Source organism: Oenanthe melanoleuca, chromosome 5 (genome assembly GCF_029582105.1).
Source record: "Oenanthe melanoleuca isolate GR-GAL-2019-014 chromosome 5, OMel1.0, whole genome shotgun sequence".
Classification (NCBI taxonomy): domain Eukaryota; kingdom Metazoa; phylum Chordata; class Aves; order Passeriformes; family Muscicapidae; genus Oenanthe; species Oenanthe melanoleuca.
In genome coordinates this window covers 1,886,974-1,911,499 of record NC_079339.1, presented here as the reverse complement: position 1 = coordinate 1,911,499, position 24,526 = coordinate 1,886,974, and the positions used below count along the sequence as shown (strand labels likewise).

The following is a 24,526-nucleotide window of genomic DNA, read 5'->3' as shown; positions in this document are numbered from 1 at the left end:
CTGAATTTGCCTTAGCAGAGGTGCAGTCTCCTGTTTTAACATGCTGTCTGTAATTTTGATCTACTGAGAATTAAATTTTGGATTGTTTATTTCTAATCAGATTACTTGCACATACATAGTTCACTTCCTTACTTATTTCATAGGTACCTGAAAATGAAGGTGGTTAACAGAACAGCTTACAAAAAAGCTCTCAAAAATGAGAAAAAAAAAAAGCTACAGACAGGAATTTAAATTAAAATTAATTTATTTCTCGTTGGAGTTCAGAAAGTAAGACTTGCCTGTAGGATTATCCATTTCCTTTCCTTTTACACCTGTTCTGACTGGGTGTGCTGCTGGGTGATTTCCCAGAAATCTCTCATTTGTATTTTCCTTTCTTTAACAGCTTTGAGTCCCTGGGAAAACTGAGCACCAAAAATAAAGAGAAAAAACAAAACAAGAAAAGTAATAATAATAATAATAATAAAATAGAAATAATTGGTGATTTCTGGCATATTTTTTTTGGGATTTTAAAAAATACTCTGAATTTTCCAGAGCTCTGAATGCTGAAGCAGCAGGTGTGATTCATCCCTGCCCTGCTGCTCTTGCAGCTGCTTGCAGCTGTGAAAAGCAAGATCAAAATGCTGCCAGATCAACAGATGAGCCTTTATTCTTAGAAGGGGCAGGTTTTAAACACAGGAGCTGAGATATCTCAGCACTTGCAGTCCCTTCCTTGAGATGGGATGGTATTAAGTGACCTCAGTTAGGATGAGCTTTACTAAAACTCAAGTGGTTCAGGGCAATGGGGCTTAGATTTGCCAAGTTTTGCAGTATCTTGGAATGTATTTATGTAAATAACTGAAAGGAAAAAATGAAAGAATAAAGGAAAAAAATTGAGTGAGAAGAAAGCTGGCAGTGCTCCCATTTAAAGAGTTCTCTCCTAAACAAATGGAAGCAATATTTGGGAATTGTGTTTTCATGGTGGAACACAACAAGTCACACACAGGGAGACAGAGCTGAATCCCACCCTGGCTCACCCTGCAGTGTGAGCTCTCCTTCTAATCCACATGATTTCTTTGTGATGGGGATAAATGCATGCTATTAATTTTTTAGCTCCTAGCTAAATTTTGCACTGCCAATGAACCATCTTATTTCATAACAGTGCAGCCTCATTGTGATAGCTGCAAACTGAGGTCCTGTGATTGATGCTATTAAGCCATGTAATATACTGCCTTCTGTTGTCAGAATGTATTTTTGTTATTGTCAGCATTTTAATGTTCCCAGGCAGAGTTTTAAATAACTGATGCAGTAAAAGAAGCTTTTGGTTGAGAAATATGGTGCCCCATGGTTTGCAGGAAGGGGTGGGGGGTGTGTGACTGAAACATGTTTATGACTTGGAAATGACAGTTTCTGAGATGACAAATCCTTGCAGGAAATTGTTATTTAGTTTTTTAATTGGAATTCTGGGAACATTGCTCCTACTCTTTTAAGCATCACCTGCTAATGAAAAAGCAGTAGCCAGTGAAGAATGAAATTAATTGCTAGTCTTTTCTTAAGATTCAGCTTTTGGTAAAACCATGAAAATGAAATTAATGGGAAAGCCAACAAGACAAATCTCTAGACTATGACCAGAATTTATAATCTCATTTCTGCCCTTTCCTGCAAATGAAGCATTTGGCTCCAGCTGAAGGTAATTCAGAATATCTTTAAGATATTGAGGTGGGGGTCTTGTGTGTCCCTGTCTCATTTGGGCTCATTTTGGGCTTTTCTTCTGCTGCTCAGCTCAGACCTGGCACTGGCTATGGAAAACTGAAACCAGAAGCTGTCTTAATTTTTCAGCTGCTTTTCTCTGCTCTTTCAAGGCACTGTGCAAACCAGACTTTTTCTGTGGCCAACTTAACCACAAGGAACTCTAATTCTTTGTAAAATCATGCTCCTGGGACTCTTGGAGAGTTACAGGAGGAGAGGAAAGCAGACAGAGCTGCAATAGGTGTGGTGTTCATGTTCATATTGGGGCTGCAGGGAAAGAGAACAAGGAAAATGGCAAAGAAGCAACTGGAAGAATTTCAAAAATCATGAGGTGAATAAATATTTGGAAAAAAATACTTTAGGCACTTTTTTTTCTTTTTCTGCTTGTGAAATTGTCAGGAGCATCTTCTGGTGTTTTCATGTTCTGCACCCACACTGTAGCTCTGTACTGTACTCACAGCCTTAGCTCATGCTCACCCATGAAGTCACCAGCTTTCTGTGCTTTCTGTGATGACAACCTTTGGATGGAAATTCCCTCTCCTGAGTGTGGTGTGTCACCTGTGTGTCTGCACTCACAGTTCCTGAGGTGCTTCCCTTACATCCAGGCCAGGAAATCTCAGCAGTGAGGAAGAGAATCTGTTGGAAGAGCACCTGAAGTGGCATAAATCTGACCTGAGAAATTGGCTGATGCTCTGCCCTGGTTTGTGCAATATGTCACATGTCAGGAAGGCTGGGGGAAGAAGTTTTCACCTTCTTCTTCTTTTCTTCTTCTGCACCTGATCTTCCTGGAGCAAAGCCTTGGATGGTCAGGGCTGCTTTTTGGAGCATCAGGTGCTTGGATCTTGATGCTGATCCTTTGACACCTGAGAAACTCTTAACTGAGTAAAATGAGTAATAAGTGACTGCATGACCTGAAAGTTTTAGCACTTTCTTCCTTCCTGCCTTTTCTCTTCATATATCTTTATTTGATTTTTAAGAAATATCCCCTATTCATTAGTTTCCCCTGGTTATCCCTATCTCATTTGAATTAGCTCATTTAAATAACAATACCAGCATAGAGCAGATTAAAGGAAAACCTTCTTAAATACTATATAGTGCATGTATTTGACACTGTAGCAGTACAGCTCCTAAAATCCTGGCTAGGCTGAGGGCTTGAAAATCCAGATATTCAGATATACTGACATGAATGCAAAATGTTTCCACAGTGTGTGTACAAAGGCAAAGCCTGTCTGAGTATGGCATTGCCTTTCTCCTTTTGTTAGAAGTGACTGTGCATGTCCCTAAAGATTAACTGAGTGGCTGGAAAGAAATTAGGGTCTGTTTTTGTTGGAGGCTGTTTTTAGAAATAGCTCCCAGAAATTTTTTGGAGAGCAGAATCTCATGAAACTTCAGCAAAAAGAGCAGCAATCAAGTGGCAAGAAATATCTTGGCAGTAGCCAAAGTGGGTCACAGAGATGAGATTTTGGGGGGTTTAGTTCTGAGTTAAGCTAGAAGTGAGGAAGGTGGGGTTCAGCTGGGGATCCAGGGGGGAATATTTTCAGTTTCTGTCCCAGCAGAGCCATGCTTGCCATTCTGTGATGGAACATGGGACTTCCATGAGCAAGCAGAGCAGAAGACAGCCAAGAAAATCATGTTGCTGTGGAGGAAAAAATGCATTTTATTTGGCTTTGTTTCAAACTTTCCAGAGGCAATCTTTTCCTTACTATCTATTCAAGAGCCCCAAACCTTTCTCCTGTACCTTGGAGATTTAAATTGGGAGATCCACCAAGATGTGCAGAAAATGGCATCATCTTTTCTTTCTAATAATGCCCTTTCTTCCAGGCAGTGTCATATTTTTGAGAAACCAGCTGGGCACTTGATAATCATCAACCATTTACAATTAAAAGTGACTTCAGCTATTAGTGCAGAATATTGTTGTCTCTGTAGAAGTGATCCTACTTTTTAAAATTATTTTTTTGGGGCTCCTGTCATTTCACAGGGAAGATGTTGTCTAATGATTTGACAGAAAATGCTAATGCCTTTATCTTAGGGAGAAGAATCAACTTTTTCACACCACATCTCTGATTAGCAGTGACATTTCTTGTGCTTAGGCCAATGTGAGCACAGAGTTGTGGCCTTTGGGTGCATCCACCTCCTTTATCCCTGGAAATTAAATCCAGACAGATCCATCACTTTTGCAGGAAATTGGGTGAGGAGCAGGTGCAGCACCTTGTCCTGGTGGTGGTTTGAGTGTTCATTGTTCTAGGGGGAGCCTGGAGCTGGGCTAAAGTAAATCCTCCAGCATTTTTGGGAACATCACAGTTTGCCAATGTTCTTATTGATTTTTCAGATTTAGAAGCAATTCTCATGTATTTGCAATTCTCACATATTTTCAATTCTCAAATATTTGCATCAGTTCAGTCCAGGGTTGAAAACTGTGATTTGACCAGGCAGTTTTTGAACCTTTTTGCCACCAGTGACCAGGTTCCCCCTTGTTGTTTTTAGCCTCTTGTGCTCTGTCCATGAGTGTGGCTGATTTTATTTTTTTTTTTTTGTTATGGACAAATAAATATTTGCATCTGTTTCCAAGAGGTGAGAAAGGGGAATGAGGCAACATATTGAGCTATTGACACTTTTATGCAGCAAAAGCCCTGAAAATAAAGACTAATGGCTGTGCACAGTGAAAGCCATAGAAAATGGAAATAACTTTTAAACAGCTTCATGATAGTTTGTAGCCTGAGCCAAGTCTTCATTTGCTGTAGAACAGACAAGGAGCTTAAAATTAATTACCTGGTTGATATGCATAGTTCATAAATATGTAATGGATATTGCACTTGGTGTTGAACACCCACAGCAGGTCACAGCAAAGTTGCAGGTTGATTTGTTGCTCAGAAGAATTTAATTGCTGCCTGGCATCCTGACTTGTCCTGGGAGTTGAAAGTTTGCTCCACAGGAAAGTGTTTTCTCCATTTTGAGAACTGAGCCTTTGCTGCATTTGTAAAAGGTAGGAATCAAAGGGCAAGATTGAACTAAAAAAGAAAAAAAAAAAAATCAGATTTTTATTTAAAAATATTTCCTTTAAATTGGTAATTTCCTAAGAGCTTTTATGTAAGGAAGAACAAGGTGGTGTGTATAAGATTTTTTCTCTAGTTTCTGTCCTTTTAAGTGGGGAGAAAGGACAATCCTTATAAAAGCCTTAAAAAACAGCTTTCTGTGCTGTCCCTTATCTTCAGTGCTGTCAATCCTGCTCCACAATATAGTTTTTCTAATCTAAGAAAAGCCAAATATTTTATGTGGGCTCTTTCCCAGCAACACTTTGTGTTTGTAGTCCCATTCATGGTCATAAACAGGATTCCTTTCCAAAGAAGAATGTCCCAAAATTTCAACTCAATATTTGTCTACTGGCTCATTGATATATTCAATATTTTAACCTTTCTGCATTTCGGGACTGTCTAATAGATTGCACTTTTTTGGGTTCAGAAATTACATTGCATACCAGGATGGATAAACGTTTACTTGTTTGGGGCCAATCTTGAAGAGAAAATAGAATTGGGATTTGATTATTTTGTTGCATTTTTTAAAAAAAGGGAATGGTATTTGCTCCTTTCTTCAGTGTGACCTGAAAGCTTTCTAATCTAAAAATCAATATAATTTTTAATTTTTTTTTTTTTAATTTAAAAAAAAAAAAATTGTGGATACCTCGGTGCTTGTATTGATCCTGTGTGCTTGGTACCTCTCCTTAGGGAGGATTAAATTCTCTCCTGTTTATCTGGCTGGAGCAGACCCCAAGCAGGATCTGCCTCCAGGGCAAGCACAGGGATGCCCAAGGCACATCCTCCCTGCCTGCCCTTGGTGTCTTGGCCTGAAATAATCACTGAAAATCACACACAGCTTGTGTGTGTGTGTGCCACCTCCACAAACTGAAACTCCAGAGCTCTGAAACAAGCTGAAATTAGTAAATATGAGGGTGCTGGAGGATGCTGGTGCTGCCAACCTGTTTGTCACCCTTGTTTTGGTGTCCTGGCTTAGCCTGGCTGCAGCCCCAGTTTTGGGCTGTGTTGGCTGAGCTGCACATGGTCCATAAGGTCTTCCCTGCTCCTGGGCTGTGGCCTCAAATATTCTCTTAAAGATGTGCTTGGGTGGGTGAGCAGAGAGCTTTTTGGCTCAAGGGAACACTAACAATTGCTCAACAAGCATGTCAGAATATATTGTGTTATGTAATTTGGCCCACTGTTCAACCTTTTGAAAGCACTGTTGTTTCTTTAGGAAAGTTCTGCAAACAATAGTAGTTTTTTGGTTTTTTTTTACTTTTGGAGGATAAATTAAGTGGCTTTTAGCAGGAGCTCTCTGTGGTCTCCTCTTGTGTTGATTTTGCTGGGGAGTTTAAACTCTGGAAGCTTTATTAAAGGAGTTGTTTCTAGTTAAGAAAATACTTATTTTTGTTGCATATAATAATAGAGCTGTACTATTATTGCTATTATTGAGTACTCAGTTACTGACAGTAGCAAAACTGCTTCCTGAATTTTGCTGCCTAACTCCAGAAAATCAGAGTTTGCACCCCAAACTCTTCTCATGCTTCCTGAGAATTTGGTGCCACCCTTACAGTCTATCCTAGCTCTGGAAATTTAAAATAAGTAAATAACATTAATGTAGTTTAAAAATAATTGCAAATTGTTTTTTTCCCACAACCTCAAGAATTCAGAATTTTCATGTCAAGAATGAAAAATCAACTCCTAACACAATGTGTTTTACTTAAGATTTTTTTGGGGGGGTGTTTCTTTTGTTTGTTGCATAAAAAGCCCTTCAAATATTGCAAAATTCAAGGTAAAAGCAGGAGAACTGGCAGCTTTGCTGTTGTAACTTCCAAAATGACCTTGAGTTTTTTTGCTACATTGTTCATGAAATCATTTAGGCTGATGCAAGCAGTGTCTACAGAATCTTTCCTGAATAAACACAATTCCTTTGCAAAGGTTTCTGCAGATGTCTGTTTACAAATAAGTAGACAAGTGGCATGTTAAAGCAGGCTGTCAGGCCCACAAAGGTATTTGTCCTGAAAGTGCTGCTGAAAAAGCTCTAAAAATTAATTAAAATAATAGCAAATACACAAAATAATAACAAATACATAAATATACACATCATTCATTCCCTTAAACTCAGGCAGGGATGGAAAGGGGGCGTTCAGCAGCTCAAGGGCAGAGCCCCTGGAGCAAGTTCTGGTTTCTGAGTGATTAAGTGCAATTATCTCGTGGTGATGAACCCTCCTGTGCCTGGCAGATGCTGCAGATATTGGATATGCTGCAGAGTTGCAGAGGATGCAGATGCTGCAGGTGATGCAGATGTTGCAGATGCTACAGAGGATGCAGATATTGCAGATGTTGCAGAGGATGCAGATGCTGCAGATGATGTAGAGGATGAAGATGACGCAGATATTGCAGATGTTGCAGGTGCTGCAGTTGCTGCAGTTCTGCAGATGATACAGATGCTGCAGATGTTGCAGATGCTGCAGATGCTGCAGATGCTGCAGATATTGCAGGTGCTGCAGAGGATGCTGATGGTGCAGATGCTGCAGTTGCTGCAGAGGATGCAGATGTTGCAGAGGATGCAGATGCTGCAGAGGATGCAGATGCTGCAGTTGCTGCAGATGCTGCAGTTGCTGCAGATATTGCAGGTGCTGCAGAGGATGCTGATGGTGCAAATGCTGCAGATGGTGCAGATATTGCAGAGTTTGCAGAGGATGCAGATGTTGCAGATGGTGCAGAGGATGCAGATGCTGCAGTTGCTGCAGATATTGCAGAGGATGCAGATGTTGCAGATGCTGCAGATATTGCAGATGCTGCAGATGCTGCAGAGGATGCAGATATTGCAGATGTTGCAGATGCTGCAGTTGCTGCAGATATTGCAGGTGCTGCAGAGGATGCTGATGGTGCAAATGCTGCAGATGGTGCAGATATTGCAGAGTTTGCAGAGGATGCAGATGTTGCAGATGGTGCAGAGGATGCAGATATTGCAGATATTGCAGAGGATGCAGATATTGCAGATGCTGCAGTTGCTGCAGAGGATGCAGATGCTGCAGTTGCTGCAGATATTGCAGGTACTGCAGAGGATGCTGATGATGCAAATGCTGCAGATGGTGCAGATATTGCAGAGGATGCAGATGTTGCAGATGCTGCAGAGGATGCAGATGCTGCAGGTGCTGCAGAGGATGCAGATGCTGCAGATGTTGCAGATGCTGCAGTTGCTGCAGATGCTGCAGAGGATGCAGATGTTGCAGAGGATGCAGAGGCTGCAGTTGCTGCAGATATTGCAGAGGATGCAGATATTGCAGATGTTGCAGATATTGCAGATATTTCAGTTGCTGCAGAGGATGCAGATATTGCAGAGGATGCAGATATTGCAGATGTTGCAGATATTGCAGATATTTCAGTTGCTGCAGAGGATGCAGATGTTGCAGAGGATGCAGATGTTGCAGATGTTGCAGATGCTGCAGTTGCTGCAGATGTTGCAGAGGATGCAGATGTTGCAGATGATGCAGATGCTGCAGTTGCTGCAGATGTTGCAGAGGATGCAGATGTTGCAGAGGATGCAGATGCTGCAGATGTTGCAGATGCTGCAGTTGCTGCAGATGCTGCAGTTGTTGCAGATATTGCAGAGGATGCAGATGTTGCAGAGGATGCAGATGTTGCAGGTGCTGCAGGTGCTGCAGATGCTGCTGCTGGGCTGGCTGCTGGCAGGGTTTTCCCCCTGGCCCCCAGGCGTGTTTTTCTCGCCCTGGCTGACCCTTTGTCTCTTGCCCTGCTCTCCAGCTCCCTCCCTGCTGCTGGAGCCCATCCAAGGCTCTCAGCAGAGCTGACACTGGGAGCCCCGGGCCAGGCTGGCACTCGGGATGTGTCACAGCCTCCTGCCACCTCCTGAGCAGGCTGGTGACATTGGGGCTGGGAGAGCCAGGAAGGCAGGCTGTGCTAAAAGCAGGAGAAAAGTGAATTTTTGCTGCTGTCAGGGTTGTTGTGGGTTTAGGTCTTCAAAGAACAGAGCGGTTGTTGGTTGCTGTAAAGTTGTTGTAAAGGCACATCAGTCTCAAGAGGCAAAGAGTCCCAAGGGTTAAAGTCTGTGCTAAAACCTTTGCCATAAAGTTCTGATTAAAGCAGAAGCAGCTCCCTGGTGCAGGAGGTCAAAGCTCTGGCCTGGTACAGTCTCCAGAGGCAGATGCTCCCTGGCCTTTCTTCTGCTGTTCTTTTCTTCTTCCTCTTCTTCCATGTGGTGGTAGTGATGATGATGGCTGTGGAGGAAGGGAGAGTGAGACAGCTCTCACTCCAACACACAGATTTTTATTTACAAATTACCCAGTGAGGTGAAAACATGAACCTGAAGCATTTCTTCTAAACTTATTAGAATTATTCTATAATGCAAAAGTTTATGTATAACTTGTGCACGTGGCCTATCTGTTCTATCTGAAGAATGGAAGCAAAATTCTTACTGTATTTTTATTATTTCTAGAACTATAATTTTGAGCTCTCACTGCAGCTTGTTTTTTACACTAGATTCTAAAGCTTTTACTCTTTAAGGCACTTAAAACAAACTAAGATTTATACTTCTACTTCATATCTATGCAATTGAATAATATTCCTACTTAAAACTAAAGCTTACACCTCTATTTCATGTCTGTGTGGCTTAATATATTTTAATTTCTCTAAAGGCTTTAATTCACACCCTGCATACCGTTCTCAAATGTTTTTCTATTATTTGTTATAAAGTCCAAACTTTTGTTTGTTGAGAAGGAAACCTTGTGCAATGTGGTATCTCCTCACAGAGATTTTCTCTCACAGTAAAACTCTTTCATTTCAACAGAATTCTGATGGTATCAGGACAAAATATGTTTTTCCTGGCTTTCAAAAATAAATGAATAATAGTATTCAGTTATAATTTTCTAAGATCACTTGAAAAAGAGCTTTTTTTTGATGAAATGGTGCTTTTTTTACTGTCTGCTTCTTGTAGACATTGACAAATAGAGGCTAGGTTGTAAACAACCTCAGCTGTTGATAAAGTAATCTGAGTTAAAATGCATCAGGACAGAATTTTGGAAGGTCAAGATCTAATCTGGGAAAAGTTACAGCTGAAACAAATGTAAGAGGGTGTCTGAACCACTCAGCTTTTCCTAGAATCTGCCTGAAAATAAGAATATTATTGAGATAGCTGTGAAGATTTAGTTTTCTGGTTTCTTTTCCTTAACTTTTGCAGTTTTCTCTGGCTCTCCACCAGTGCCAAAAACACCAGTGCTCTCCCTTCCAGTGTGGTCCTGGTGACCCCTCCAGGCAGATTCCCTGGGGGATGAACACAAAACACACTGACCAGAAAAGAGGGCTCAGGACAGGTGGCTGTAGGTTGGCTTGTTGCCAGGGCTAGAAAACACACATTAATTATTTTGTAAATTAAGCTGCAAATGGAATGATGCCAAAAGTGAGATGGATGGGATACACAGGCTGGGATGTAATGATCTCATCAATAATTGGGATAACATATGATGAAGGCAGAGTTTTTGCCATTCTGCACAGCGAGCAAAATTTTGGATATACTACACAGCTATTTTTACAAATGCTTTGCTGAGCATCTGTATTTTCCCTGGTAGTGTATTTCACATCCTTTGGCTCGTGAAATCTGTGTTTTTGTGCCATTTCTCCAATTGTAAACTCTTAATGAATAATGAAATAAAAAAAAGATAGCATTAGGAAAACTCTGAAGTGGTGCTATCATCATACAGTGTAGGCTTAATGCTCCTCAATGGAAGTAAATTGCAGAACCCTGTGATTAGGGTGTGCATTTTTTTTCCACTGGTGTAACAGAGATTACTGTTAATTTCTGTTAATTCTGTTAATTTTCTTATTGTATGCCCTACCAGTCACATCTGACCTTTGGTCACTCAATCTCTTGTGGTAAAACAATTATGAGGGGGAAGCATTGTACTTTTGAGAAGAAAAAATTGCTTTTTTTGGATGTTTTAATGGCATTGTTTTAAAGAGGAGATGCAGGAGAATGTTTGGCAGACATTAGCAAAGGCTTTGCTGAAGTGTTTGTTTGCAAGTAATTGTATTTCTCACAATCTGATTTTTTTTATAAGGTGTCTTTGGAGTTACTCTCCCTTAGGGCTGATGGATTTAGAGCTGTATAAAATTCAGATTTTTAATGCAATATAATGTTTGGATTTCTGCTGTGATTTATATGGTTACAATTAATCTTATATAGGTATTATTGTATTCCTAAAATTTAGCTTTTACAATACTTAATAGTTTTTTGTCTTTTTTTTTTTTTTTTTTGTCTCAAAAATGAATAATTAAAGCAATTTGATTAGAAAATTGAAATTCTGTCTTCAGTATGCTGAAGGTTAAGAAAAGATACATACTTGACATATAATGGGGAAGATGTCTTTGCCAGTCATGTGATAAAATTTCTGAACATCCTCTTTATCACCTTCACTTTTAAATGTTATTAATCCAGATAATTTGTGAGTAATGCAACCAAAATTGAGACAACAAAAATCTTCTCTTGTTGAAGATGTTTTGTATTGGAAGTGGCAGGAGGATATTGTTAGGGTGTGAGAAGAGAAGAGAAGAGAAGAGAAGAGAAGAGAAGAGAAGAGAAGAGAAGAGAAGAGAAGAGAAGAGAAGAGAAGAGAAGAGAAGAGAAGAGAAGAGAAGAGAAGAGAAGAGAAGAGAAGAGAAGAGAAGAGAAGAGAAGAGAAGAGAAGAGAAGAGAAGAGAAGAGAAGAGAGGAGAGAAGAGAGAAGAGGGAAGAGGAGGTTGCCTTCATGGGGACCCTCACTTTAATAAAGGGGAGAGCTGAGGGTCCTTATCAAGCCTTTAGGTGTGCACAAAAGTGCTCAGAAATGTAAAAAAAAAAAAAGGTTTTCTCCAAACTGAACTGATTTTTAACTTCGTGCTCTGGCACATTGGAAATGTTACTCATCGTTGCTAATGGAAAGGTCCCTCATCAGTGATGGCTGTTGCAATGAGTTACTGCTAGAGGGATTTTAGGGTTGGTGGTTTATCAATAGGCTGGAATATGAGAAAGTAACAGGTAATTTGGAGGCAGGAGGAGCAGATTCTGGTGTGTACAAGCAGTGGCTCAGTGCACAATGCACGCTGTGGGGAATTCTCCTTGTTTCTTTCCTGATGATTTGAATTGGTTTTCTCCTCCTTCATCAAGTGTGTTCAGCTGTTGGTTGATGTAGAAGTGGAATGTTTTCCTGCCTGCCCTTTTTTCCATGATACAGCTTTGGTTTGCACAGTTTTTGGTAGGGAGCTGCAGTGGTTGATGCCATCCTAACAGTTCTCAAGCAAAGAGTTTGTCCTTCAGTGTAAACCCAATGTATTGTGTCTGCCTGGTTACTCACCAGGAAATTTGTGGCAGTTTGAAGCAGATGCTGACAGTCAGTATCTTTCCATAGCACAGAAAAAAAGAAAATCTACTGCAGTGGAATGCCAGCATCATAGATAGGTTGCAGAATGTTGTGTAATTTTCTTAATGCTTCAGTAACTCAAGAGCTTCACTTCATTAATGGGCATGAACAGAGAAATTGGCAGTTTGCAGGGAATGGAAGCAACAAGAACTGAAGGACTGGAATTAAGCAGTGGCTAGAGGATATTTTTATTCAGTATTTTATCTTCTTTGCACTATTTGAACTTTTTTTCACTTCTTGTCAACATCACTGCTTTTCCCAGGTTTATGTTGTCTCTGCTCATAGTCATTCTCATTAAACCAATGTGTGAAGAAATGTGTGAGGAGTGGTGCAATCTGTGAGAGGATTGATGTTGACAAGTTTTGCTGTTTTAGAAAAGGAGAAAACATTGGCTTGTTTAATTCCCCTTTAGGACTTGTGCTAGACTGGTTCTAGGATTAAGTGCTAGAAGAAATCCCACATGAAGGGTTTGCAGTCACTTTTCAGCTCTGAGGTGAAATAAGACAGAGGGTGGGTAATGATGACTTTACCAGCAGAGATATTTAAGAGATATTCTGCAAAGCACATCAGCTAGTTCTTAATTTCAAGCACATGCTTAAATCCATTCTAGCTGAGCAAAATTCATCTCGTCTTCTTTCCTACCTTTTGTTAAAAATCTGCCAGACTCATAAAGAAGGAAAAGCCACCAAAACCCTTTTCCACCATAGCTCAATAAAGCTTCTAAATACTGGCATAAAATGGAAGATCTCTCACTGGTTTGGGTTTTCCTTTTTGGTTTTCTTGGGGGTTTTTGTGTGTGGCTGGAGCCAATGTCCAGCCCATTTTGTGGTCTCAAGATCTGCTCTTCTTTCTCTCCCACACCATATGCTGAGTTGTTCATGGGGCTGTGGAGGGGGTTGGCATGCCCTGAGTCTGATCCAGATGTGCTGCAGCTGGAGGGCAGGATTTAGCTGTTTTCCCTCTACTTGGCTATGCAAGATTGGCATGGTACTAAGTGCCAGGACTGAGTTTTGATCTATTGTCTTGATGTGGGGGAAAGGAAAAAAACAAACAACCCCCACCACCTTAAATTTTACTCTTGAGTGAATCCTAATCTTTAAATTAGTACAAATGTGAGTGTTCCCATTCTGTGATTTTAGAATAATTGTAGTCATTGCAAGAAAACAAAGCCTGGGGACACTGTGGTGCTGAATGCAGAGTAAACTGGTGTTTGAAATGATGTGCTGTGCATCTGCACATGTCAAAAAAAAAAAAGAGTTTAACGTCCTAATTTGTTTTGGATCTTGCCCCCCTCTCCTCTTGTTCATGCCTGTTTTATTTTCTTCCTTTTGTGCCCATAATTGTGTGTTATTGGATCTGGCAGGATGAGCACCTCCAGATGCATCCTGCAGGAACACAGCCAGGCTGACTCTATTCCCATGTCACACTGCCTGCCAAGGCACTGGAGCTTGCTTGTCACAACCCATTCCTTTTCTGCACTGCTCCCAAACCCATCTTCTCACAGTATTTTGTCACTGGGTGACTCATGATAACCTCAAGAATTGTCCCAGGCTTAAGAATGTGTCTTTTATTTTGTTGAGACATCTCTGGTAAAAGTAGGATTTTGGAATAGTGTGACCTAGGCAGCTTTCCTTATTCTTCTGTCAGATGAAATGAATTGAGGGGTTTAAAATCTGTTGTGTTGAACCTTTCACTGGGCTTCATGTTTGGGATGATTTTTTTGTAAAGTCTCTGTGAATTTTTATTCACTCTGAAAACAATAACAAAAAAAAAATCCTGCTGGTTTTACCAAACTTGATGCATTCTGTGTTGGGATTTGTAGCAACAGCTCTTCATTCTGGGGAAGAATATGCTCATTTCCCTTATTATTTTACAGGTATCAGGCAACAGCATATGAGTGATGCTCCTTCCACAGGAAGCTTTCCTAACTGGAGATCTAGACTGTCACCAACACGGCCTTCCACAGGAACTAAGACTCCCTCAGTGGCTGATATTTCTCTGGGGCAGGCTTTGGAGAATGCAGACCTGCTCCAGATGATCAGGACAACGCTGACTGGAGCACGTGCCAGGACTCTGGAGCAGATGCACCCGTCCCCCTCCCTGTACCAGGGCAGTGGCAGCAGCGCACCCCAGGATGCTGCAGAGCTCTCAGCTGAGTCCCCTCTGAGGCCATCCTCTCCAGATGCAGATGACACAGCTGCTCTAACAGGTTTGCCCCAGCTTGGTATGTTTGCCACACTGCCCAGCACACCAGCAGGGACACATCTGGGCACAGCTGTGCCATCCCAGCCCGTGCCATTAGAAACCACCCTCCATTTCCAAAGAGAGCACATCAGGATCAGACATGCTTGCTGCTGTTCCATCACCATCATTCTCCTCATTGGTTATCCAGTCACCTCATGCCATTAACTTCTCTAAACCAGCTGTACTGCCCATCCAAGTGCCTTTGCCTGCAGATCCTGAAGGTCTCTTCAGCACAGATTCAGCTAGCTCACAGGTTAGTGAAAGCAGGAATAGTGCTCTGAGCAGGGTGTGGTGAATCACAGGAGGCCTCCCAACTCCTTTTTGGGAGCCATGCTTTTCATTGGATCAACAACAGTGCATTTCACAGAGTTAGTGGGAAAAGGGTTTCCTTTGGAAAGGATCTCTTTGTCATCTATATACTCTGATATTCCTGGGTCAAAAACTCACCAATTTCCCCTGGCAGTAACTTCCCAAAAGTTTGTCATGGTTCCTTAATGAGAGTATGTAAAATCTCTTTTCTGCTGGAGCCATTTAGGGCAGCACTGAGTGGCAGAATGAGTGGCATCACTCACCTGTCAGCATCAGTTTTTCAGGATAAAGCAGAGGTCCCATGCTGTGGGTACATCTAATACTGCCAGTGAGTCACCCTCAGTCCTTCACAGCACTGACTAATGGCACTACAGGCTCTAACCCTGCACCTTTCACGTCACCAGCTCCAAGAGCCCAGCACAGAGCAATCCTCCCTTTCCCTGCCACTATCACACACCCCAGATGCAGAGCACACCTGCAGCACAGTGCTGCCAGCACGGGAATTTAGAAGCAGAACAGACTTTCTCTTTAGAAATGCAGCACACTCCTCTCCAACAAGGTCTCCCTGGCTAACTGAGACAAAGGAGGTGCTCACTGGGGCAGCACACACAGCCAGTCCCAGCCCCAGGGTGGCAGCAGCCAGCCAGGACAGGCTGCAAATCCCTCCTGCTGCTGCCTCTAAATCAGACTTTTGCAGGAGGCCTGGCAGGCAAGCAGCATCAGACTCCCAGCTCCCTGCTCTCCCAAATCCTGGTGGCTTTCCTGTGGCAAGGACAGCTCAACAGCCTTTCACAAGAGGATGACAACAAAGATGTCCCTGAACTTTTAACACTAATAATGTTGTGCATCAAACTCAGCTTTCCAAAGTTTCTCCAGAAATCCAGACCTGGACTCTCCTGATGGGATCAAGGACACCACACACTTTTTTGGAGATGGCCATGATGACTCTTGATCTAGCTCCAGTGCCATTAATTACTTCCACTGTGTGCCTTTCAAAACCTGAGCCTGCTACCACAAATTCTTCTGCCACTACTGCTTTTGTGACTGCACATCCTCCACCTGGAGGTGCAGAAAGTTCAGATGTAGCTCTAAATGAAGACAGAAAGACAAAGTACCCACTCTTGTGACCCCCACGTGCAGAATATTCATCTCCAAGAGCTTTAAATCATTTAACCTCTGGTCAGATTTTGCATTCAGTTGATAAAAAGCCACTTGCCAATGTCATGCCTCCAGTGTGGGGTACACTGCCATCACTTGTTTCCATGACAGCAGTGATGGGCTGCCACAGTTCTGGCTCTTCCTGGGTTTTGAATGCAGGCTCTGAAAGCAATTTAGATCCTGTCAGCCTTCCTGAAGTTGTAACTTCAGCTTCTACGTGGACCAGCAAAGCATTTGCTGCCTGCAGCTGGCATTAGTATTCCTTTGGTAAAACCTCCAGTCCAAATGGAAATAAGGGAAGTTGCTCCAAGTACTTTTCCATTGGAAGATGGAGCACCATGCACCATACTTGGTAGTGTCAAGTCTCCAAAACAAAATTAATACAAATCAGCAGCCACTCTTCTCCACCCCTTCAGCAAACTATACATACACATTGTACAGTCAAAACATTTCAAATTTACCCTTTGCTGAAAAGAGTAATTTGTCAGAATTGGATGTAGATGCATTTGCACTGAAAACATCTCCTGTTCAGTACTCATCCATTGCTACTGCACTGACAATGCCTCTGCAAAGCAAGCATGGACACATGGCTGAAAACATTGCTGATTTCTTCTGTGTTGGAGATGCTTCTATCAGTATACATGAGAAAGCACCTCTGCATTTAAATGTGCCTCCTGCTAATGCTGCACGTGCTTTCCCCAGCTCTCTAGAATCCCAAACAGGTGATTCTGGAAGGATTACTGACCAAAACACTAGGCACAGCACTGGTATTGGCTTTTCAGCTCACTGACAGCAGCAGTGTCACCCTCAGCACACTGCCAGCAAAGCCCCCTGCCCTCTAACCAAGCCTTCTGGCACAACTCTCTTGAGTAGTTTTGTCTGAAAAAGACACTGGTTCTGGAAGTTTTCCAGAATTTGCAGCCAGCCAGGTGGAGTCCCCTGGTTATTTGGTGATGGCTGATAAATATCCAGCCACGTTCAGTGAGGAGGAGTGGGATGTGAGTCATAGCCTAGCTCCCAGTAAGATATCAAACAAAGCTTCCAAGGGCATCCCATTGCAAACCCCTACCACCAGTGCTCTGCAGTCCAGCCATCATAACTTCTGTCCATGCATCACCAACACAGATAGAGTCTCCTTTTTTGCCAACAAACCAACTTTACCCATTCTGTTCTTACAGTGTTATCTGGAGTATCTTCTGGTGCAATACCTACAGTAGAAACTTCAGAAGCAAAACCACTAACAAGAAAACCATCTCCAGCTTCACCAGTGCCAGCTTCTCCCTTCTTTTCTCTAGGCACTGCAAACACACCTCTGCCATCCGTGATGGCTTTAAGCACACCCACACTAACAAAAAATATCACTGCCACCAAGCTGCCACCAGACCTGAGCTCAGCAGGAGCACAGGCAGATGTTGCTTTTGCAATGAGGAACGTGAGTGCCCCACCTCTGGACACGCCAGCTGTGCTCACAACCCCCAGCAGCAGCAGCACACCCGCAGCTTCCACACTGGCACCCACCAGGCAGATAGAAACAGCAGAGTCTGACACCCAGAGGCCCCAGAGCTCAGACAGCACCCAAAGGCCACCCCCATACCCCCTGACAATGACAGCAGCTTTGGCATCTATTACAGCATCAGCGAAAACAACTAGGCTTCCCCCTCCTGCAGCGGGACTCAGCCCTGCTCCTCCCGGCAGCGCCTTCGCCAACATGACGGCAGCTCCCTCCCTGGACTGCAGGCTCTCTGCCAGCATGATGCTGAAAACAGGTATGTGCAGCCAGCCTGGCTGGGCTGGGGGCTCTGCTGCTCTGGGGGGGTGTGGGAACACACCCCAGTGCCAGGGGATGCAGGGCAGCAGTGGCTAATCCCAGCCGGATGGGAGCGAGCAGGAGTGTTTCCTTGGCTCTGCTTGTGGCTTGGCATTCGTGTGCCAAAGCAGCTAATAGTTAAAAAGGTGATTTATTACAAAGCACATTTTATTTATTTATATTTTATTTATTTATATTTTATTTTATTTATATTTTATTAATTTATATTTAATTTTTTATTGCATTAGTTTTAAAAGGCAATGGCAAAAGGCAATGGTAAAGCAGTGAGCAAATGGCTAGAAGCCTTGGCAACAGCTGATGGCTAAAAGCTGAATGGCTAAAAGCAACAACTCTTTTTAATACACACTTTTATACAGGATATATATAGGATTTTTTTTTTGGGCCACTACTTTTTAACCTATTAGGATTTTAGTTTTTTAGCACACCAGGTTACGTATAGAACTATGCATAAAACCTATTTTGTTTTATGTGAAAAATGTATATAATATTTTTATTACAGCTTTATTTTGTTTAAGTCTTGTTTACAACTGTGTGCCTAGCTCACTGGCTCCAACATCAGATGAAGTGGTGAGATCAGGTGCTGTGAAGCTCAGGGACAGCCCTGTAAGCCAGGATGCTTTGGTGTCTGCTCTGCAGTGAGTCTGTGCTGCTGAAGAGGACAGTGCAATAACCTGCCTTAAACTCAGCTCAATGCACAAAACCCTCATTCTGTTCTAATATCAAAATCACCCAATTCTATCATTGTGGGAAAAACAGGATTTTGGACAGCAAATCAATATGATTATGCAGAAGCTGATTTATTGTTTACTTTTTAGCCCTAATTATACATTCTAAGACTACTGTCCATGCATTTCTTGATTGGTGCCTCTATGCTGTTCACACACCTTGCATGAGCCCCTCAGGGCTGTTCAGAATTTCACTGCCCACTTTTATCTTGGGTCTTCTAATTTCAGTATTCTGTTTTTCAGCTTATTCTTTTCTGATTTAGCACAATTTATGTTTCAGTGGTCTTGAAGGGTCTTAAAAAGTTGCAGAAAAATACTTAAAAATGGCTCGTGCTGTGCACTTGTTATAAACATTGGTTTAAAGTAAGAAATATACAGAAAACAGCTAAGCATGTGAAGAAACAGCAAAATATGCAGAAAAACAACTAGGCAGCAAAATATGGAGAAAAACAGCTAAATTTGGTTTGGCTGATGCACACAATACAGAGCATGGCTTGGGCTTGCTCAGACATGTCACTGTGGCCCAAACTTGTTCAGTATTATACCATTACACCTAATTCTGTCATTACAGATCCATTTGAAAATTGCACACTTCAAAATGGGAGCATTTTGAATTTTCTGGGTGAGCAGTGCCACTTCTGGCTCTGGCTGGTTTTTTTTCATGGACAGCTTCTCCTCAGCTGTAAGAACTCTAAACTCAAGGGGCCTGGAGAGATGCCTTGCCCAGGTTTTTCTGGGCTCCTTGTGGAGATGTGTGTGTATCAGAGATCTAAAGAATAGAAACGAGTCTGTGACCTTGCTTCATACAGGCTACAGTGGAATAAGCAGCTTTTGGACCTAATGTGTATTTGGTAGCTGCTGAATATCCCCATCAGTAGTGTGATGAGTACAACAGCTATTTCTAAAGATAGAAGCAGCTTGTGTACTGTTTATGATTGAAAGTACTCCAGAACAGCTATAAAAGTCTTTCTGCAAATTGCAAGAGAAAAAGAAGAAGATAGCAATAGGTTTACTGAAGAAAGCATGCAGATGCTTCCCAAATAGAAAATAATTGTGACAGTGGAGCAGATTTCTTTTACATAGCTGTGGCTCAGTCCCCTGGGAATGCTGTGCCAGTCTGTCCTCAGGCAGTGAGTGTGGCAGCAGGGCAAAGGCTTGCTCCTGCTGCTAAATAAATTGCATTTATTAAACCTTCCTCTGGAAACAATGGGCTATTGCCATGGGATGAGTAGGGAATTCAGGAGCTGCTGAGCCCCTCAGTTCTTGCCTTTGGAGCTGCTGCTAATCCAGGCTGCAGCTTTGAAGATCCCTGCACAGCCAGCCCCATGTAAAACAATTAAAGAGAGCAAACAGGAGCAAGGTGATGTCTCAAACCACCCCTGTGGCTTTTGTTGCTCCACAGTTCTGTTTCTGAACACAAGGAGGATGATGATCAGCAATGCCTTCAGGGACAGTGTGAGAAAAGGCCTCAACCAAGTGCTGAGACAAGCTTTCAACCAGAATGTCAGTGCTCAGGTAGGTGTGCCTGGCTTCCCATGCTTGATTTCACCAAAACAGCAAAGAGCTGCAGCTCCAGGGCTGTCTCTGGATGCAGGAAGCCTCTTGGAAGGAATATAAGGAATACTCCAAAACTTTTAGCAGTTAATTTGATGAAGAAGATGAGAGAGATGCAAACTTCTTTTTTGTCACTGCTGCCAGCTCCATCCCTGCTTTGGAAACCCAGCACCTGACAGGTGCAATTTCACAGGGAGAACAGTCCTGAGCAGGGAGAGAGGCTGTTTTATTGGAAATAAATGGAGGTGATGTGTTCTGAAGGTAAAATGCACAAACCTCTGCTCTGCTGTGGGTGGGCTGCCAGGGACCTTTTCCTTGGGACACAGATTCCCTCAGGCTGGGATTTGTGGGGGGTCCAAGCTGCTGGGAGCCACACTCACCAAGCATCTGGGAAGGAAAAAAGTAATTTTTATCAAAACAGAGGTCATCTGCTTTGGTCCTGATGCTTTATTGCTGCAGATGTCAGCTGGTTTGGGAATTTGTGCTCCTTGGCAGCAGCAATAAAAACTACCAGGTTTAGTCCCCTACCTTTTTGCAAACTGCTTCTAACAGAGGAAACCAGCTAAAACTTGGTGAGGAGGAATAGTTCCAGGGCTAAAATTTTTTAGAAAATACAGAATTTTGAGGTAAAACTGAGTTCATGTTTTGATTCACAGTGTGTCTATTCTTGTCTATTGCACTCATACAGGTCCACTCACAGACTCATCTGGGACAGTACAGGAGATAAGAGAGAGCTTGATTAAATATTGGAAACATGTCTTTCAAAAATCTGTCTGCAAACCTGCAATGACAGAAACAGGCTGTGAACTTCAGGCATGGAGTAGGAGCTGGAAGCTCTCTGTGCTTTTCCATGCATATGTAAAATATCCCAGCATCTGTGCATGAATGAAGGCCCAGCCTAACCTGAAGGTTTGCAGCTCTGCACTCCTTCATTCTGCATGAGCTGAGCCTAAAATTGTCTGAGCAGTTCTGCTGATGTGATCCCACAGGGTTTGTAGGGATTACAGGATAAAACACATACTCATACACACATACTCAGGCTGAGAAACCCCACCAAACAGAGGCTGAACTGCAAGTAAAATAACCCAAAATCTGTTTCAATGTGTGTTTCAGGTTGAAGTGCTGGAGCAGTCCAGCAACCTCACGGTTGGGTACTATGTCACACGGGGCAGGCTGGTTTTCACCCCTGCTGCTGTCACAGAAAAGCTGCTGGCCTATGGCATTGCCAATGCCACTGCAGACATGAGGCAGCACGTGCCACACCTGCAAGCCCTGGTGGCCCTGGCCCTGCCCTGGCAGCCCCAGCCTGCCATCCACTTCCAGCTGAAGACTGGTGAGTGAGGGGTGGGATGGCCTGGGATGGGATGGGATAGCCTGGGATGGGATGGGATGGGATGGGATAGCCTGGGATGGGATGGCCTGGGATGGGATAGCCTGGGATGGGATAGCCTGTCTGGGATGGGATGGCCTGGGATGGGATGGGATGGGATAGCCTGGGATGGGCTGTCTGGGATGGGATGGCCTGGGATGGGATGGGATAGCCTGGGATGGGATAGCCTGTCTGGGATGGGATAGCCTGCCTGGGATGGGATAGCCTGGGATGGGATGGGATGGGATGGGATGGGATAGCCTGGGATGGGCTGTCTGGGATGGGATGGCCTGGGATGGGATGGGATAGCCTGGGATGGGATAGCCTGTCTGGGATGGGATGGCCTGGGATGGGATAGCCTGGGATGGGATAGCCTGGGATGGGATGGGATAGCCTGTCTGGGATGGGATAGCCTGGGATGGGATGGGATAACCTGTCTGGGATGGGATAGCCTGTCTGGAATGGGATAGCCTGTCTGGGATGGGATAACCTGGGATGGGATAACCTGTCTGGGATGGGATAGCCTGTCTGAAATGGGATAGCCTGGGATGGGATAACCTGGGATGGGATAGCCTGTCTGGGATGGGATAGCCTGGGATGGGATGGGATGGGATAGCCTGGGATGGGCTGTCTGGGATGGGATGGCCTGGGATGGGATGGGATAGCCTGGGATGGGATAGCCTGTCTGAAATGGGATAGCCTGGGATGGGATAGCCTGGTATGGGATAGGATAGCCTGTGTGGGATGGGATAGCCTGTCTGGAATGGGATAGTCTGGGATGGGATAGCCTGGATGGGATAGCCTGGGTGGGATGGGATAGCCTGTCTGGGATGGGATAGCCTGTCTGGGATGGGATAGCCTGGGATGGGATGGGATGGGATAGCCTGGGATGGGCTGTCTGGGATGGGATGGCCTGGGATGGGATGGGATAGCCTGGGATGGGATGGGATAGACTGTCTGGAATGGGATAGACTGGGATGGGATAACATGTATGGGATGGGATGGGATAGCCTGGGATGGGATAGACTGTCTGGGATGGGATAACCTGCATGGAATGGGATGGGATAACCTGTCTGGGATGGGATAGCCTGGGATGGGATAACCTGGGATGGGATAACCTGTCTGGGATGGGATAGCCTGTCTGAAATGGGATAGCCTGGGATGGGATAGCCTGGTATGGGATAGGATAGCCTGTGTGGGATGGGATAGCCTGTCTGGAATGGGATAGTCTGGGATGGGATGGGATAGCCTGGGATGGGATGGGATAGCCTGTCATGGGATGGGATAGCCTGGGATGGGATGGGATAGCCTGTCTGGGATGGGATAGCCTGGATGGGATGGGATGGGATAGCCTGGGTGGGATGGGATAGCCTGTGTGGGATGGGATAGCCTGGGATGGGATAGCCTGGGATGGGATGGGATAGCCTGTCTGGGATGGGATAGCCTGGGATGGGATAGCCTGCCTGGGGTGGGATACCCTGCCAGGACTGGGATGGATACTCTGCCAGGACTGGGATGGATACTCTGCCAGGACTGGAATACCCTGCCAGGGCTGGGTGTGTGGCCATGGATCAGTGCTCAAGGACTCTCTGGGGCAGTGGTGCTGTGGCAGTGATGCCTTAGGGTTTCAGCTTTTATATTTTCCACATATTTGTAATCCTGCAATTCTTTAGTGCAACCTCCATACAGAGTGTTAGCTGCTGTTCTCCCAGGCACAATTCCTCTCCAGGCCTGGGAATCAAGGCCCCAGAAATGTAAACAAAAGTGAGTTGGGGGAGAGCAAACTTGGGGTAAATAACTTCATTACCTGAAGCTGTAATTGGGAGATCAACCCCAATATGCAAATGAACCAAATTTATAAAAGTGCAAAAACCCCTGACCTGCTGTCCATTTTTGGGGTGTAGCTTTTGGGGGCTTTGTCTGCCCAAAATTTACCTGAAGACCTGCAATAAATATAACTGCTTTTTATTCCCTTAATTTTGTCTGGCCTCTCTTTTTAGGTAGTCCCAAAAAGACATCAAAGGGCGTTGTCAGCAAACATCAGTACAGAGTAATTTCAGTGCTCTGAAATGATGCATTAAATGATAGAAAATAGTTCTCACATATGTGCTTACAATGTTTGTGTACACATACTTTTGGCAGTTAAGTACATTTTTCCTGGAGTGAAAATAAAACAGAATGATAATCAATTGATTATAATTTGCAGGACCAAATGACCTGCAAGATTTAGGATCATAACTTGTCTTTTAGAATGATTTTGCTTGGCTCTGAGCAAGTATATGCACAGTGAGCAGGCCCTACCATCTTATATATCATTGCAGAGGCAACCTCCATTTGTTTGTGGAGAGCATCACTTCTAATAATGCAATTTAATTCCTGCATTTTGTCTTAATTAAGGCTAATTTAGTGCAGTTTCTGAAGTGGCATTATTTTCACCTGCTTAATGTGTAAATTGATCATTTTGCTCTTGGTGCTGCAATGGAGAATACTTTATACACATTCTTAATGCCTTCCTTTTTCCAGAGCTGCAGTTTGTGGGTCAAACAGACAATATCCAGTCATGCAAATTTGTTCAGACCATGGAACAGAGGCTCCAGAGGGCATTTCAGGATGCTGAAAGAAAGGTCCTAAACACCAGCAACAACTTAACTGTTCAGGTACAGTGTTGGGTTTTTTCAGTGCCTGTTGCCAAACCCTCCTGTTTATTCTTTGCCATGTGTATTTTTTTATTCCAACACTGTTCCTTTGCTTGGCACTGTGGAAGAAAGTTTCTGTTTTCATCTGCAATAAGACTGTTTTATGCATTGCAGGAAAACTTCTAAATGCATGATTTATAGAAGGCTGTTGCTTTTCATGAATTGGAGTTTTACTGTTTGCAGTTCAGTCATATAAATGAAATTCCAAGTATAAAACCACAGTCTTCCAGATTTATGTCTTTACTGAACATGTTATTCTGACACATCAGTGGCTTTCAGTGAGGCTATTCAGGTATAAAGATGAAATAAGGGAATAGATTTCCTTCTCTTGGTATGCATTTCAGTTTCACACTCACAGGCACAAATTCACCACAAAGAGTCTGATTTTCACACACCTTTTCAATAGCTGGGCACTGAGGGGAACTTCATGGTGGCTAAGTTGCTTGTGGTGGGAGTGGGAAATCTCACAAAGCACTAAGCAATTTTGGA

General features: G+C 43.4%; 1 protein-coding gene across 1 annotated transcript in view; it reads left to right on the top strand.

Moving 5' to 3' along the window:
• Positions 1–6,955: 6,955 nt before the first annotated feature.
• KIAA1549L (KIAA1549 like) overlaps positions 6,956–24,526 on the top strand; it is a 79,749-nt gene continuing 62,178 nt past the window's right edge. The window contains exons 1-8 of the mRNA XM_056492245.1: positions 6,956–7,148; positions 7,373–7,894; positions 7,949–8,389; positions 14,031–14,378; positions 17,044–17,631; positions 19,821–19,933; positions 21,086–21,305; positions 23,865–23,998. Coding sequence (XP_056348220.1) covers positions 6,956–7,148; positions 7,373–7,894; positions 7,949–8,389; positions 14,031–14,378; positions 17,044–17,631; positions 19,821–19,933; positions 21,086–21,305; positions 23,865–23,998 — 2,559 coding nt within the window. The remainder of the gene's footprint in view (positions 7,149–7,372; positions 7,895–7,948; positions 8,390–14,030; positions 14,379–17,043; positions 17,632–19,820; positions 19,934–21,085; positions 21,306–23,864; positions 23,999–24,526) is intronic.